The sequence below is a fragment of the Synchiropus splendidus genome, chromosome 9 (genome assembly GCF_027744825.2).
Source record: "Synchiropus splendidus isolate RoL2022-P1 chromosome 9, RoL_Sspl_1.0, whole genome shotgun sequence".
NCBI classification, from domain to species: domain Eukaryota; kingdom Metazoa; phylum Chordata; class Actinopteri; order Syngnathiformes; family Callionymidae; genus Synchiropus; species Synchiropus splendidus.
In genome coordinates, this window is record NC_071342.1 from 14830332 (window position 1) to 14847727 (window position 17396).

A 17396-nucleotide genomic window follows, 5' to 3' on the forward strand; every position below is an offset into this window, starting at 1 on the left:
ACGATTCTAAGTATTTGAGCTAAACTGGACAAAGTTAAAAAAAAAAAAAAAGCAAGTTTTTGACCCTAGCTATGGCTTGGTTTTGTGGGAATTAAAAAAAAAAATTCCCATCCATCTCATTTTCCCTTATGCTGTGTGTGATTGATAATCTTGGTCATCTCTGTGCCAGCAAAAATGAGTGATGGGAATCTAGACGATGAGGAGATATGGAGGGGAAGTGGAGAGCCTGGAAGGGCCAATTATTTTACTGTTTAACCCACTCAAGCTGGGGCCCATCAATCTGAAAGCACTTCCGCAAACGACCCACGTCCTGCCTTTATAAAAGTTTCATTGGCTTCTTTAATTATGGCCCTGTGGATGGACATCATCTCTTTGGCAGTAGGCGAAGGACTCGAGTTGGGAAGTGGAGCTCGTGGATGGAAAGAGCAAAGCTTCACGGTAACGTTTGGAGTAGCCTGCCACCTCTTCAGGACCTGTATGTCTCCAGGACCCAGAGACGTGCAGGTCGGATCAGAGTCGACCCTTCTCACCCTGGACATGGACTGTTTGTCCCTCTTCTCTCTGGCTGAAGGCAACGGTCGATCCAGACCAAAACCTCCCGTCACAGGAACAGCTTCTTCCCCTCGGCCGTCAGACTGTTGAATTCGCGAACAGCCTTTGTTGTTTATTTTATTTTATTTCATTTTATTTTATTTTGTCTGTCAGCACTTTATTCCAAAACACTTTCCTAGTTGGTGGGCTCGCCACTGACCATGGCAATAAATTAAATTAAATTCTGATTCTGATTCTGAGCCCAGTCAATGCTGACACAGCAACATTCCATAAACTTACTGTACCTTTATTTTCAATGGTCCACTGCAAAGAATCTCGTCGGGATAACCCCTGGATTCCTCCCTGTGTTTTGGGTGTGCAACTGGGAAGAGACCCCAGGTCAGACCCAGGGCACACAGGCAGCTTTACATCTTTCACCCAGATTCTTGCCCTGTGACCTCAAATAAGTGACAGGTGGTGCCAAGGTGTTTTGAAAACATCAATTGTTGTCGAAATTAAATCAGGCATATTTTGTGGGTTCTAGTCCAATTAAATTGTTGAATGAATCGGTTTCAACAACAATATGACTTAGCTTTATAGCAGAAATACGTTTCTAAACACCATCCAGATGGATCTCAGAACTGCTGTAGACCACCCGACCGACACTTGGGGGCGTGTCAAACTGGACCAGGATCGGTGTCACCCCACATCTGAAAATATGCAGAGCAAAACACACATGAATTCAACCTAAGCGACCAAAAGTAAATGTAATTTATTCGATCTATACCGGAGTTTGCCCACCAATGACACAGGCGAGGTCAGATTATGAGGATTTATGAGGCGGGGATTAGAGGTTGACAGAGTTGTGACCCAGATGAAGCGAACGCGCAGAGAAGCAGAGGAGCGCTGACAGGTGAGAAGGTGTCGCCTTACGTCACGGTATTTATGCTCTCGCTTCTGATGACACGAGGCCACTTTGTTCTTACGGCGCTGAAAGCTTTCCTTTGAAGGTGAATATATGTATTTAGCAGTGTTTTATTACCTGGACAGAAGTTTCAAACTGATATGACTCGATATTCCGAGGACTTGTGAAGCTGCCGCCATCTTTTACGCGTTCCATATTACGTAATAGTCATCGTTTTTAAACACTGTTTAACGAGATTTGAAACCTACTGCAACGACAGTAAGAGGATACAGAAACACCCAGTCTATTACAATGTTTCCGAAAAACAAATATCAACATTATTATGGTGTCTTGAGTAGCATTAGCATTTTAGCTGCCAGTAACAACGCAGCGCAGGTTGAGCTGTGAAATGCACTTTTTCATAATTGTGTAATACGGTTGCTTTTGGAATAAAAATGAAAAATTAATGACATTTTTGCGTTTATTTTTTACTTCTAAAAAACTACGAACTTTGCACGAATATAGCGTAGTATACGCATAGCACAGCATACATTAAAATGCTATGTATTTTTCTTGTCTCGTTGGTGTTGTTTTACATGTTTTTTCTCTTTTCAGTCATGAGTCAGTTCCGGATAATATCATCTCTCTTAAGAGGCGGATGGGTTGAAAGGAATAGATGGATGCAAATATGTAAAGCACAATCCAAAATGATGCTTAATCGGAGGAGAAGGTGGATCTCTGGCGCTAATCCTGGGCCAACTGTGACCAGTAGCCCCAGTTACATGGAGGAGATGTACTTATCCTGGCTGAAGGATCCTAAAAATGTCCATGAGGTGACACTCTCACTTATGTAAACTCTGTGGTGTGAACTGGTTCTGTCATCTGTCATCGTCTACTCGAAGGTTAGCCTTCTCCGCCTTAACCTGTCTTGAGCATCCAATTAATCTAATCTAGTCACACCTATCCTCTTCATGCCTCATTCAACGCAGACGTTAACCTCATTGTTTGTCTTCGTCTCTTTCCTCCTGCGGTCTCCATCTCCTTCATTCTTTATCCAACATGCCTCTCCTCTGTCCAAACACTACTAACCTTGTTGACAAACGTCTTTGCGCCGCCTCTCTGATTCACTCATCATCATCTTTGCAAATATCCAAAGGTCTATTTTCTATACAAACCAACTAATTTCTTGACTTTGTGCCCCACTGGAGTCTATCTGGTGCTCATGCCAAAGCAGCTTGACTGTTTAGTTCTAACACCACTGTGGAAATCATGGGTCCATGTTTCCTGTGAACTTGTTTTTCTCATCTCAATCTGTCCGTGTCCCTGTTCTCCAGTCCTGGGATGCTTTTTTCCGCCATCTCCAGGCCACCAGTCCGTCTGTGGAGGCAGGCGGGAGACGCCCCTCTGCTCTGCTGCAGGGCCGAGCACTGTCCCACTCACCAGAAGCGGCACAGAAAGTGGTAGAGGACCACCTGGCAGTGCACACGCTCATTAGAGCCTACCAGGTATTTCATTCCCATATATATATATATATATATATATATACTGTTATCGGCTCTGGACATGCTCTAAATGAACGGTATGTTCATGTTCATGTTCATATATATATATATATATATATATATATATATATATATGAACATGAACATACCGTTCATTTAGAGCATGTCCAGAGCCGATAACAGTTGGGTTCTTCTCCACCACCGTCTTCACCGAGGATTTACTTAAAACCCCAATCTTAATAAACACACACACTCTTTCTCATTAATTCATGTAAGTAGCAATGCGATAAATTTATACTTATGGTCCTTGTGTTTTTCCGTTGCAAAGGGTTATGTAAATAGGAAGATTACTGTAACCCACTTACCCTGGGTTGCTGGGTGAAAGCGCTCATATCAAAGAGACTACTTAAACAAAACAGGTGCTCCTTGCTAATTAATTCCAGAAATGATCCGAGGGATTTATTAAATTCCATCTTTTGGCAACGGCTTCTTTTTATTCCCAGCTTGATACAACCCTGGCGGGTTTGTGTGTGTTTGTACACAAAAGCATTCAAAGCGGACTCTTTCCTTCGTGAGTTCGACCTGTAAGTGAGTGTTGGCGGCTCAAGCTGTGTTTGCTCAGAAACACGACAGCCCTGTTTTCCTGTAAGAGTTCTGAAAGTACGTTTCACACTCAATCCTCCTGCTTCGGTTTCCCGTGACGCTGATCTTCCTTCTTCCTGTAGATTCGTGGTCATCATATTGCTCGTTTGGACCCTCTTGGAATCATGGAATCGAACCTGGTTCCCTCAGACCTGATCACCAGTATTGATAAATTAGGTAAACTCTGCTTCATTGTTTGTCAGTTTTAGAAGGGAAGCCAAAGTTAGTGTTGTGGGTTCAATTGCAGCTTGAGGCAACTGGAGTGAATCATTCTGCACTTTGTTTTCCTCCCTCACAGTCATATACAGATTGTCCATGAATGGTAGTTTCTGTGATTTGTTCTGCATGTGCCCTTTGTAGAACTTGAAGAGCACTGTGTGACAGCGCATACTTCCTTCCATGGACCACATTTCATGTGACTACGGAAAAACGCTAATTAAGTTCAGTCAGCAAAACAAATTTATACTTTCAATAATTGTGTCAGTTCAGAACAAAAACTCAACCTGTTCGCATAAAAGCACTGTCTCATTTATTTAGTTACTGTAGGTCAAGTGTCAGCTTTCAGCGCCTCCCTATTAACGGCACCATTTGTCACCACAGTTAGAGGAAAACTGATTTTTTTGGGGGGGGTTCAATTTTTTGCAGTTCTCTACTTCTCCTCCTCCTTCTCTAGAGGTTCTCATGGAAAATGACTAAAATGTTTGAAAAGTGTCTTGATTTCAATATAAGCCGACATATCTGGTGAACTGCGTAGATCATGGACTTAACTAGTCTTACTGCTTATATCACTTTTTAAGTTACTTTTCATGGAGTTTAAATTGTTTGGCTGTTGTTAATTTATGTATGATGCAGTATTGAGAAAAGATATGTTTTTTACCTCCATAAATTTGGGTTGATATGTACTTAATTTGTATACATTTTATTTGTTGTTGTATTATACAAAAGCATTGTATTTGCTACTGAATTAAGCGATATAAATTATAAAATCAGGAGTCCTACAAAGCAAAACTCATGTACTGATGTACATGGAAGTACTGAATGCCACCAATTTTTTTTCCCCTCTATCCATTCACAACCATTTGCTGTTTACAAACACAAGATTGGTGAATACATTAAGATAACAATGATGAAAGCATGAATGAATGAATGCTATTACGAAGTGATTCCTGCTAAAGCTGCACAGCGTAACTGCAGCTCTCACAATGGTTGATATACTAGTGTTTACTACTAGTGATATACTAGAGACTAGTGTTTGTGTCACAGGACGAAGGGACGAGGGAGCTAAAGCCACGTAGGAGGACGTGGTGTAGGACCCAAGTGCAAGTGGTTATAGGCACAGGAGGCAGGAGGGAATTATAAATAATATTTAATAGTTAAACAAACTAAAATAGAACAGAAAGCGTCACCGAACCAGGAAGAAACAGAGCAAACGCAGAGTGTAAAAACAGTAATGAAACTAACAGAAGTGCACAAAAATTAGTAAAAAGTCAAAACAGAAAGCGTCACCGAACCGGGAGTTAAAAGAACTTAAATCACAAATGAAACCGAGAATAAACTACAAAAGAAAACCAAGGAACACGCGGCAAATAGCAAGAAACCAAAAACACTAACTCAGGATAGCAGGGTTAAACAATGTAACAAAAGAACTAGCAAGCGCACAGAAGTAAAAGCCGAACACAGGGAGAGCGACACAAGAACCGCAGAAGCCAAACACAGGGAGAGACACGAGAACCGCAGAAGCCGAACACAGGGAGAGACGCGAGAACCGGGAGTTACCACAGGGGATCGAGAGGAGTCCAAAATCACAGGAATCACCACAGGGAACGTGGAGACACACAGGGACTAGGAGAAGTGGCAGGAAACAAAGACACAACGATCTGGCACACGTTGCTGGAGCCCAGGTGTTTTTGAAGACAGTAATCAGGGTGTAATGGGCTCCAGCCGTGTGCCAAAGGAGCAGAGGGAGAGAAGCAAAACCAGGACTCTGAGCCTGGAACCGGAGCCATGACAGTACCCCCCCCGGGCTGCAGCGACCCGGAAGACAAGCTGGGGTACTGGGGAGGTGGCGGGTGGGAAGTTGCGGCTGGCGTCTTCGGGAGGCCGCGGCGGCGGCTTGGGAGCCACGCTGAAGACGTGGGGAGGCCGCGGCGGCGGCTTGGGAGCCACGCTGAGGACGTCGGGAAGCGGCGGCGGCGGCTTGGGAGCCACGCTGAGGACGTCGGGAAGCGGCGGCGGCGGCTTGGGAGCCACGCTGAAGACGTCGGGAAGCGGCGGCGGCGGCTTGGGAGCCACGCTGGAGACGTCGGGAAGCGGCGGCGGCGGCTTGGGAGCCACGCTGGAGACGTCGGGAGGCGGCGGCGGCGGCTTGGGAGCCACGCTGGAGACGTCGGGAGGCCGCGGCGGCGGCGACTGGGGAGCCACGCTGGAGACGTCGGGAGGCCGCGGCGGCGGCGACTGGGGAGCCACGCTGGAGACGTCGGGAGGCCGCGGCGGCGGCGACTGGGGAGCCACGCTGGAGACGTCGGGAGGCCGCGGCGGCGGCGACTGGGGAGCCACGCTGGAGACGTCGGGAGGCCGCGGCGGCGGCGACTGGGGAGCCACGCTGGAGACGTCGGGAGGCCGCGGCGGCGGCGACTGGGGAGCCACGCTGGAGACGTCGGGAGGCCGCGGCGGCGGCGACTGGGGAGCCACGCTGGAGACGTCGGGAGGCCGCGGCGGCGGCGACTGGGGAGCCACGCTGGAGACGTCGGGAGGCCGCGGCGGCGGCGACTGGGGAGCCACGCTGGAGACGTCGGGAGGCCGCGGCGGCGGCGACTGGGGAGCCACGCTGGAGACGTCGGGAGGCCGCGGCGGCGGCGGCTTGGGAGCCACGCTGGAGACGTCGGGAGGCCGCGGCGGCGGCGACTGGGGAGCCACGCTGGAGACGTCGGGAGGCCGCGGCGGCGGCGGCTTGGGAGCCACGCTGGAGACGTCGGGAGGCCGCGGCGGCGGCGGCTTGGGAGCCACGCTGGAGACGTCGGGAGGCCGCGGCGGCGGCGGCTTGGGAGCCACGCTGGAGACGTCGGGAGGCCGCGGCGACAGCGGCTTGGGAGCCACGCTGGAGACGTCGGGAGGAGACAGCGGCTTGGGAGCCACGCTGGAGACGTCGGGAGGAGACAGCGGCTTGGGAGCCACGCTGGAGACGTCGGGAGGAGACAGCGGCTTGGGAGCCGCGTAGGGGCCATCGGGAGGAGACAGCGGCTTGGGAGCCGCGTAGGGGCCCTCGGGAGGAGACAGCGGCTTGGGAGCCGCGTAGGGGCCCTCGGGAGGAGACAGCGGCTTGGGAGCCGCGTAGGGGCCCTCGGGAGGAGACAGCGGCTTGGGAGCCGCGTAGGGGCCCTCGGGAGGAGACGGCCCGGGAGCCGCGTAGGGGCCCTCGGGAGGAGACGGCCCGGGAGCCGCGTAGGGGCCCTCGGGAGGAGACGGCCCGGCTGGGGAGCCGCGCCGGAGACCAGGGGAGGCGCCGGCTGGGGAGCCGCGCCGGAGACCAGGGGAGGCGCCGGCTTGAGAGCAGCGCCGGAGACCAGGGGAGGCGCCGGCTTGAGAGCAGCGCCGGAGACCAGGGGAGGCGCCGGCTTGAGAGCAGCGCCGGAGACCACGGGAGACGCCGGCTTGAGAGCTGCGCCGGAGACCACGGGAGACGCCGGCTTGAGAGCTGCGCCGGAGACCACGGGAGGAGGCGGCTTGAGAGCCGCGCCGGTGTCCACGGGAGGCGAAGACGGGGAAACACAAGAGTCAGGAAAAAAAAAAATGACGGGCAGGAACCGACAGAATTGGCTCCGACGGAAGAGCAGAAGAAGCAAGTGGAACACCGGACAGAGCAGAGCGGGAGGAAAGCCGCGTGACCGCCTCAGACATGGAGTCCAACATCTCAAAAATGGACAGAGTCATCCTCTCCATATTACCTATACTGGTGGCCTGAGCGTCTAGTTCCTCCTGCCAGCCTTTCACCACTGCTGGGTCCATGTTAATGGCCAGATCGTTTCTGTCACAGGACGAAGGGACGAGGGAGCTAAAGCCACGTAGGAGGACGTGGTGTAGGACCCAAGTGCAAGTGGTTATAGGCACAGGAGGCAGGAGGGAATTATAAATAATATTTAATAGTTAAACAAACTAAAATAGAACAGAAAGCGTCACCGAACCAGGAAGAAACAGAGCAAACGCAGAGTGTAAAAACAGTAATGAAACTAACAGAAGTGCACAAAAATTAGTAAAAAGTCAAAACAGAAAGCGTCACCGAACCGGGAGTTAAAAGAACTTAAATCACAAATGAAACCGAGAATAAACTACAAAAGAAAACCAAGGAACACGCGGCAAATAGCAAGAAACCAAAAACACTAACTCAGGATAGCAGGGTTAAACAATGTAACAAAAGAACTAGCAAGCGCACAGAAGTAAAAGCCGAACACAGGGAGAGCGACACAAGAACCGCAGAAGCCAAACACAGGGAGAGACACGAGAACCGCAGAAGCCGAACACAGGGAGAGACGCGAGAACCGGGAGTTACCACAGGGGATCGAGAGGAGTCCAAAATCACAGGAATCACCACAGGGAACGTGGAGACACACAGGGACTAGGAGAAGTGGCAGGAAACAAAGACACAACGATCTGGCACACGTTGCTGGAGCCCAGGTGTTTTTGAAGACAGTAATCAGGGTGTAATGGGCTCCAGCCGTGTGCCAAAGGAGCAGAGGGAGAGAAGCAAAACCAGGACTCTGAGCCTGGAACCGGAGCCATGACAGTTTGTCTGATTAACCGTGGTCAGTTTCGCTGCATACATTTCTGCTGTAGCTCTCTCTTATTTTTGGTGGGAGTATTTATCTGCAGATGACCTATGGATGTCCTCCTTTCTATTAACCCCTGATTCTGCTCCATGTGAAGGATTATCCTCTTTAACCACCCTTTTCTCACACACTTCAAAAGCTTCTCTGGCAACTCGTATTTAGATAATGATGGAATAATTGCTGTGCATGATTTGTACTGTACATTCATGTGCATGTCCATGGAACAGGCATTGTGATGTAACCTCTCGGACCCTAGTGGCACTTCTCTATCAGAGACCTGCACTCAGTCTCAGAAGTAGGCTTAACGCTAATCTCCTCACTCAGTGGTCTGAGAGTCTGTGAAGACATGGGAAAGTTAACGTCTTAAGTAAAGGCAGGTAAAGGAGACACTGCCAGATATTGGCGATCAGTGTGTGTCAGGTCACTGCGTCATGTTTTGTCACCAGGCGTATTGCTTCTTAATGAAAGCTAATGACAGTAGCTGTGTCCTCTTATTTGGTCAGCGCATAGTCTGTAGGTCTATTCCTGGTTCAGTTTGTCTTTGCTGTCTTCTTAATGTGATTTGCACCTGTCTCCTCTTATGCAGCTTGTTACCATGAGCCTGAGCAGCTCTCAGGTGGGTTTTGTCAGCATGAAGACAAATAAGAAAGACACTGATGTGATTCCTCATTCAATCAATACCAGCTCACATACTGCATCCGCATCAAGCACACTTTCCAAATGTTGTAAAGGTCCCCCACAGTCATGTTCATCATGAGGTCTTTTGACTCTGCATGCCCTTTGTTTGTTGTTGTTGACACCGTACTGGGTTTTTGGCGACTTGATTCTGCTTGTGCTTTAACTACAGTGTAATACGGTCATGTGACATTTGTTATTAAAAGCAGCAACATTTATTTTGTGAGTTTACAGTCTACCCAGATGCAGTCCCTGAAATATTTTATTGCATTGAACTTTCCTCATTAAAAGTACACAGGGCAATCAAAAAAATCTAGTAGCGTATAATCAGTGATTTTGGTGTTTTATAAGAGAGAACTTTCAGTGACCATTCCAGAGGAAAATATGTTCATTACGTTACCAGCTAATATGCTGATAATAAACATAAGGATGGCAGTTTATTCATGATAATGTATGTTCCCTATTCTAAAGTGTAGCCAAAGCTTTCGGTTCGAGATAGTTACATATTTCTTCCCACAGTCCAAACAATGATTGGTGTCCGGTCCAGGGAGGCACCTACCGCTCATCCTGACTCCACAGATGAAAGCTGTCAATCCAGGATCAAATGCCAAATATCAAATTGTCCTCGACCAGAGACCTCCAGAATGAAGTCTTCAGTGCACCGACGTTAACACTGACTTTTATTTGAAGGTCTTTATGGGCTCGATGAAGGAGACTTGGAGAGAAGCTTTCAACTCCCAGCTACATCATTCATTGGTGGAGGGGAGACCACTCTACCGCTCCGAGAGGTCATTCGCAGGCTGGAGGTACTGGCCTCTTTAACACTCATCGATAATGAGACTTTGACTGTCGTCCTCATTTACTTTCAGACAGCCTATTGTGGACACATAGGTGTCGAGTTCATGTTCATCAACAACGTGGAGCAGTGTCAGTGGATTCGGCAAAAATTTGAGAGCCCCGGAATCATGCAGTTTACAAACGCTGAGAAGAGAACTCTGCTCGCCCGTCTGATCCGATCTACACGGTCAGCGATGAATTAATGTCCTCATGAGATTATGAATAATGGTTTTATATCGCAGGGCTGAGATGACAAACTTGCACTTCATATTTTGGGATGAGTCACATGAGCTGAGTTTCCGCATCTGCTCATTTATTAATCTTCATGAATCACTTTAGAAGACAGTTATGGATATTAACTTCTGAGCACAGCTGTATTTTGTGAAGCAGTTTTGTGGGCTCTTGATTTCTAATAATTCAGATTGATTCGTCGTATAAAGCAGCCCATAGTTCTAAGGGTGCCGAGTTGTCTCTATCACATATACTGTGCAGAAAATGGTCAGTCGTGCTGTCGGTCAGGACTTCCAAGTTAATGTCAGGTTAAAGGTGAGCGGCTTCGGTTAGAGAGTATGAGCTTGTTAAATGAAGAGAATGTATAGTTTCTGCAGAGTCTGTCTTCACAATTTCAGAGTAAAAGATGAGACCCAAAACTTAAGTTGTGTTCTCGCAGTTAGATCTTGAGGTGCTGAAGTAGCCAGAAGGCTCTACTGATGGATCAACCTCTGAAATGTGCAACTTTTAGGTTTGAAGATTTCCTGGCTCGGAAGTGGTCATCGGAAAAACGTTTTGGCCTGGAAGGCTGTGAGGTTCTCATCCCAGCTTTAAAAACCATCATCGACACCTCGAGTGCAGCTGGCATAGACAGCGTCATAATGGGAATGCCGCATCGGTAATTTTCACCCATTCATTGCTTTACTTTATGTTATTTACATGCATTTACAATTTTTAGGGGTCGCCTTAACGTTTTGGCTAATGTGATTCGTAAGGATCTGGACCAGATCTTCTGCCAGTTTGACCCCAAACTAGAGGCGGCTGATGAGGTAATGATGCTAATGTTTGAAATACGTAGCTGTGCAAATGTTCTTTGTGTGATGTCTTATCCACCTTTTAGGGTTCCGGGGATGTCAAATACCATCTTGGTATGTACCATGAAAGAATAAACCGTGAGACAAATAAGAACGTCACCCTATCACTCATGGCAAACCCGTCCCACCTGGAGGCGGTGGATCCTGTGGTCCAGGGAAAGACTAAAGCTGAGCAGTTCTATAGAGGAGACTCACGTGGAATGAAGGTGAAGCTAACATTGCTAGGTTGAGTGGGTTGTCTTTCATGTCTGCCATTTGTACTGCGCTGAGTTTGGGATTGTTGGTCTTATATGAGTGTTGTTAGCAAAGATGCTTATGTGATGGAATAGAATTTCCCAAATGAAATGATAATGACTTGAATCTACTGATGTTATAGGTGATGTCCATTTTGATGCACGGTGATGCCGCTTTTGTGGGTCAAGGAGTTGTTTATGAAACTTTCCACCTCAGCGAACTCCCTTCTTACACCACTCATGGCACGATCCATGTGGTGGTCAACAATCAGGTATGATCCCCACTGAACTCTTATCTACTGTGGTTAGCCTATTTTTAAAATACATTTTAAGCCTTGCTTTGCTACGCAGATTGGCTTCACCACAGATCCACGAGTGGCCCGCTCGTCTCATCATCCAACTGATGTGGCTCGAGTTGTAAACGCACCCATCTTTCATGTGAATGCAGACGACCCTGAGGCTGTCATCTATGTGTGTCGTGTGGCTGCAGAGTGGAGGTCCACCTTCAACAAGGATGTGGTCATCGACTTGGTTAGTCACAGTCAGAGCCCAACCCTAACCCTCAACATTTATGAATACTAACTAGAATAATTCCTGAGTGGAAGTAAGCATAACTTATGTAAAAGGATGAAAGATACTGAAGAAAATATTTCTTAACAATTGTGTATTTTATCGCTTGCGTTCTTTCATTTGCATCCTCATTTGCATATCAGTTCACTCAGACATGTCTCTCCCAGGTTTGCTACAGAAGGTTTGGCCACAATGAAATGGACGAACCCATGTTTACTCAGCCACTCATGTATAAACGGGTCTGTCAGCAGGAGCACATCTTGAAAAAATACTCTGACATGCTGATTGCGGAGGGAGTGGTGACACTTCAGGAGTTTGAGGTTTGTAAATTCATGCAACCTGTTAAATAAACTGCATATTGGCTGCTGCTGCTTATTTTTGGTTCCCAGCCTGTGGGAATTATGTGGCTTTTGAATTGCTGTATTTGACTTTCAATTTACTGGCACAGTTCAATCACCTGATCTCTAACTCACTGAATAGTGTTGAGTGTTTTATGAGTTATCGGTGCAACTCTCCTTTTGCCCCAACCAGTGTAGTCATGGAATCCAAAATTACACTCTATATACAGTGCATCTACATACATACAAGTAAATCAAACATTTTGATTTTGATAGTTATATTCTTCTAAATGTATGTGTGTACAGGAAGAAGTGGCCAAATATGACAAAATATGTGAGGAAGCATACACCAGCTCCAAGGATGAGAAGATCTTACACATCAGACACTGGCTTGACTCTCCATGGGCAGGTTGGCTTGCTTTTCATTTCTTCAGTTCAATGAAAACTTTAGGTTAAGTGATGCCTTCCTCCCCTGTAGATTTCTTTACAGCCGAGGGCGAGCCCAAAAGCCTGAGCTGTCCCCCGACAGGCTTAGATGAGGAGATTCTGCAGCATATTGGCGAGAGAGCCAGTGATGTTCCTCTTGAAGACTTTAAAATACATCCTGGTGAGTTAAATTCTAATGGTAAATACGAAACATATAGGTTTGTCCAAGTATGGAGTTCATGCTTTGATATGAAAGTCTCATGAAATGCTCATGATGTGTTTGTCTCCACCAGGTGTTTCACGTATTCTGAAAGGCCGAGCCGACTTGGTGAAGAAGCGTCAGATGGACTGGGCTCTGGGAGAGTACATGGCTTTTGGCTCACTCTTAAATGAAGGGATGCATGTTCGACTCAGTGGGCAAGATGTAGAAAGAGGCACTTTTAGGTACGTTTTTGTTTGTTTGAAATAAAAAAAAAGAAATTGAAATGTTCTTGGTTTAGTGACGTGCTGCGTATATGGTGATCTATGTCTGCTGTATTAGGGCAGTGAAACTTGAGTGAAACTGGAATTGAAATATTTGTCATGCATACAAAATTGCTTTGTATGTACAGTAGGTATGAACAATGCCTGCATAATGTGCCTAGAATTTATGGCTGTGTCAAGGTGTCATCTGTATTTAGGTTTGGATTTAAATTCAGAAAAAGCCGGACAGAACCACTATCACTGGAACTGTTAATTTAATCATCGATCATTGATGGTGTTTAGACGCACATGCAGTCTGTCAAACAGAAAATCAACCCACCTGGGATCTGTAAAAACCACATGGTGCTGTCACGGTAGAGAGGAAGCGAGTGACACATGAACTAAAACCAGCTCCCCTCTCACTGCTCCTGTCTCATCTGTCCCGTGTCATTTCTGCTTCAGCCCATCCCCACTGACACCGCCCCTCCCTCTCTTTAAGATAACAGTGACATACATCACATTAACTAACCAATGGATACAGGGATCTTTTTTTTTCTTTTTTTTACAAATCACATTTGCCTTCCCCAAGGGCGGCTCAGGTGCAGTGCTGAGCTGAAAGATGCTTGAGTTTGTCTATGAATGCAATTAAAATGTTTTGTTTACCAATATTTATGACAGTCGCTGCCCATTACTTTAACTGTAATATATTTTATTATCACACAGCAATACGCAGCATCTCATCAATAGACATCTATGTGAACTAAAACCTTCAAATCCACAACTGAACCTGCAATTGTCATTGTTTAAAGTTGTTTAAAATTAAAATATTGCAGTAACAAGATGGATCCCAACCTTGACACTATTTTCCATGTAAGTTTATAAACAGACACAAACAGGAAACGATAATAATTGGGTAATAGGACATTCCACTTATTCCACCGACATGTGGCTTATCTCTTCTCTTCTTCCTTCATCCCCCACTTCTGTGATTTCCTTCAAAGACTTCAAAAGCTGAGCATATTGGTGTGTTACGCTTGGATGGATTCGGTCATCGGCAGGCTTCCTTACCATTTGTTGGTTTGAGTTTTACCAGTTTTGTTTCCTATTATTCCCCACCAGGTATTTATGTTGTCGTATGCAGATATGAAACACCGAAGTATGGAAGTCAAAGTGGCTGCGCTGCTATATATGACTCAAATATTTCCTTGATGAATGAAATCTCCTCTTGGTTTCCCTTTTCTCCAAAGAATGGGAATTAATATTCCCACAAATATAGAGCAAGGATCAAACAATGCAATTATAAATCACATGATCTAAATGGTCTGTAATTAGTGGTGCCTTTAGTCACAGGCTTTCATTTGGAACTAGGTCTCGTCTTGGGGGAAACACGCTATATACCGTTTCAGATAGATCTCTATAGCTTTCGCTGATTCCTGCAGTTCCTCCGCCTGGCTATTGTTACATAACCTTGTGTGTTACTCTAGTACTCGCATGTGTATGTCATTAGAGTGATTTGAAGGGCTTAAAGTGATTGTCGCTTTCGGTTTTGAATTCCACTTGGTACACTGGGAGAACTTGTTAACGGTTGGCTTCTCTTATCAGCTCGAGTTGAACCTCACACTGACTGAGAGAGAATAGCAGGCCACTCTTCCTTGAAGAACTTTGCTGAAAGTATATATATGTCTGTATGAGGCACGAAGGATTGACATTTTAATTTTTTTTCTGGAAGGCAAAAGAAGACTATCATGATAATGGATATAGTTTCATTGCAGCCACCGACATCATGTTCTGCATGATCAGAGGGTAGACAAACGTACCTGTGTACCCATGAACCACCTTTGGGACCACCAGGCTCTTTACACCGTATGCAACAGCTCTTTATCAGAATATGGAGTTCTTGGTAAGAATGAAACAATTCTATATCTTTTTATTTCTATTTTTTTGTTTCAACTCTGTGTGGTTTTAGGTTTTGAGCTGGGGTTTGCTATGGCCAGTCCGAACGCTCTGGTTCTCTGGGAAGCCCAGTTTGGTGACTTCCACAACACTGCCCAGTGTATCATCGACCAGTTCATCAGCTCGGGTCAGGCCAAGTGGGTTCGTAACAACGGCATCGTCCTGCTCTTGCCACATGGGATGGAAGGAATGGTTAGAAAATCATTTATAAATGAATCTTCGTGACAGTGATATTCAACGCAAATGAAAATAAATTGTCCAGATGAACTAAGAGATATTTATGTGAAGAGATGAAACCTGCTTTCATCTTTGGATTTGGCATTACTTAACTGACTGTGTATATCTGTTTTAATTTTCCCTCAGGGTCCCGAACATTCATCAGCTCGGCCCGAGCGCTTCCTGCAGATGAGCAATGATGACCCGGATCACTTCCCGGTGAGTCCATTTAAGCTGTTCCAGCATTGATAAAAGGAAAGTAACTTTGATTTCAAATGACTTCACATGTTAAACGACACTTCTTGCTGATCTGGCATCTCTACCACCAAGACCACTTACTGTAAGACACAAATGATTATTGCATGTCCTCTGCAGCTAAAAACTCTCTGCTTTACGACATAAAGGTGTTGATATCCAGCATGAAGAGGTGAAGCATTTCAGTCAGAGTGGGGCCTACAGCCTGCTGACTCAGCAGTGTCTGACCAAATTAATCCACAGATGGGATATTGATCCACCTATTAGAGATTAACGCCCCCTTTGGGATGTATGGGTGTCTGTGCATGTGTGTCATTGCTGTGCAGGGATGACTGCCATGGGATGAATTTGAAAAAAATGTATCAACTTGTTTAATGCTTCCTTCCTCTATTAAGGAATGCAGCGGAGACTTCGAAGTCCGGCAGCTGCTTGAGTGTAACTGGATTGTGGTGAACTGCTCCACGCCTGCCAACTACTGTCATGTGCTCAGACGACAGATTCTGCTGCCGTTCAGGAAGCCAGTAAGGCTCACAACTCCATGAATAATGTTGCATCTGTGATTAGATTTTTCTGGAAATCTTTCATCTGACTTCGCCGAGTTCAAGACTGCAGGAATATTTTCCCTCAAAATAGAACTCCAGCTAAAGTACCTTATATCTATTCATTTTGTTGTCAATATTGTCATTTATATGATCTAAAGTGTTTCAAACTGTGGTCAACAGATGATCCACAAGCTTACCGAGCTTTGTTATAGATAAACAGATCACTTATATTGATTTATGACCCAGTTTTGAGTTAAATTTTGTATTTGTTATTATGGCTGCTCGGTCTGTTGATGAATGTCTGCTACTATATTAAAGAAAGTTGTTCAGAGGTTTTGCATTATGAGGCATTCATTTGAAGTCTGAATGCCACACAGGATGGACACATATCCTTGTATTATTTTTATAATCCTGCTGCTGCTTCAACATCAGTAGTACCACTCATATACAGTACACCTCAAGCCTTTATATCCTAAATCAGAATAGTGTCAAAAAGTTTTTGTCATAATAGAAGCTTCTTCGGTTTTCAGGCAGAGTGAATATCTTAAGTGATCCCTCGGCGCACATAAATGCAACGCTTTGTGGAGCATGAGAAAATGACTTCCTGAGCAAATTAGCATGGGTACCAACAGGGGAACATTTTTTGTGGAGTAGTGTGGCCTTGGTTGACTGAATCAGAAGGGTTTTTGTTTATTTGATTGTTAAAGGAATGTTTTTTTATTTTGTATTTTTCCTACCGCCAGTGTTGCGTATTATACGACAGCTACAAATTAACTCACTGAAGATTTGGAGGATGGTTGCAATCTGTTGTGTTTGTTAAGCTGAATCTCTCCATTCTGCAGCTGATTATTTTCACTCCCAAGTCTCTGCTGAGGCACCCAGATGCGAGGTCCAGTTTTGATGATCTGACTGAAGGTGTGTTTGACATTGGATCCATGTGTCATGACGTTACCGGGAAACTGACTGCGTTAAATGTCCCCAGGCACAAGATTTAAGAGGCTGATACCAGACAGTAGAACTCAAGATCATAGTCATGTGAAAAGAATAATTTTCTGCACCGGAAAAGTTTACTACGAACTGGCCAAAGAGCGGAAACAGCGGAATCTGGACGAAGACGTCGCGCTCATCAGACTTGAACAGGTGATTATTCACACACAGCTGTCTCAAAGTATTTTCACAGTAAGGGGTGTTTATTTGTGGCGCAGATCTCTCCATTCCCATTTGACCTGGTTCGAGAGCAAGTTGAGAAATACACTAACGCAGAGCTGGTGTGGTGTCAGGAGGAACACAAGAACATGGGCTACTACGACTATGTTAGGCCACGCTTTCTCACCCTGGTGGACAACAAGAAACCTGTTTGGTATTCCATTTCATTTTTAGACTGTCATTTATATTACAGAGG

General features: G+C 45.8%; 1 protein-coding gene across 9 annotated transcripts in view; it reads left to right on the top strand.

Annotated features, from left to right (window-relative positions):
* The first annotated feature begins 1268 nt into the window (after positions 1 to 1268).
* Positions 1269 to 17396, top strand: part of ogdhl (oxoglutarate dehydrogenase L) — a 38822-nt gene continuing 22694 nt past the window's right edge. For 4 of the 9 annotated variants that reach the window (XM_053874252.1, XM_053874257.1, XM_053874251.1 and 1 more), the window contains exons 1-22: positions 1438 to 1541; positions 2051 to 2268; positions 2770 to 2940; positions 3663 to 3756; positions 9768 to 9883; positions 9947 to 10101; positions 10657 to 10803; positions 10864 to 10954; positions 11026 to 11205; positions 11376 to 11504; positions 11584 to 11763; positions 11970 to 12122; positions 12447 to 12549; positions 12619 to 12747; positions 12860 to 13010; positions 14801 to 14928; positions 14995 to 15173; positions 15345 to 15416; positions 15848 to 15973; positions 16837 to 16909; positions 16977 to 17134; positions 17200 to 17354. In XM_053874252.1, the coding sequence (XP_053730227.1) occupies positions 2053 to 2268; positions 2770 to 2940; positions 3663 to 3756; positions 9768 to 9883; positions 9947 to 10101; positions 10657 to 10803; positions 10864 to 10954; positions 11026 to 11205; positions 11376 to 11504; positions 11584 to 11763; positions 11970 to 12122; positions 12447 to 12549; positions 12619 to 12747; positions 12860 to 13010; positions 14801 to 14928; positions 14995 to 15173; positions 15345 to 15416; positions 15848 to 15973; positions 16837 to 16909; positions 16977 to 17134; positions 17200 to 17354 (2906 nt within the window). In that variant the 5' untranslated portion in view covers positions 1438 to 1541; positions 2051 to 2052. Of the gene's footprint in view, positions 1542 to 1574; positions 1715 to 2050; positions 2338 to 2769; positions 2941 to 3662; positions 3757 to 9767; positions 9884 to 9946; positions 10102 to 10656; positions 10804 to 10863; positions 10955 to 11025; positions 11206 to 11375; positions 11505 to 11583; positions 11764 to 11969; positions 12123 to 12446; positions 12550 to 12618; positions 12748 to 12859; positions 13011 to 14800; positions 14929 to 14994; positions 15174 to 15344; positions 15417 to 15847; positions 15974 to 16836; positions 16910 to 16976; positions 17135 to 17199; positions 17355 to 17396 lie in introns of those variants that run through there. The other 5 variants (XM_053874255.1, XM_053874260.1, XM_053874259.1 and 2 more) reach the window with 5 other exon arrangements.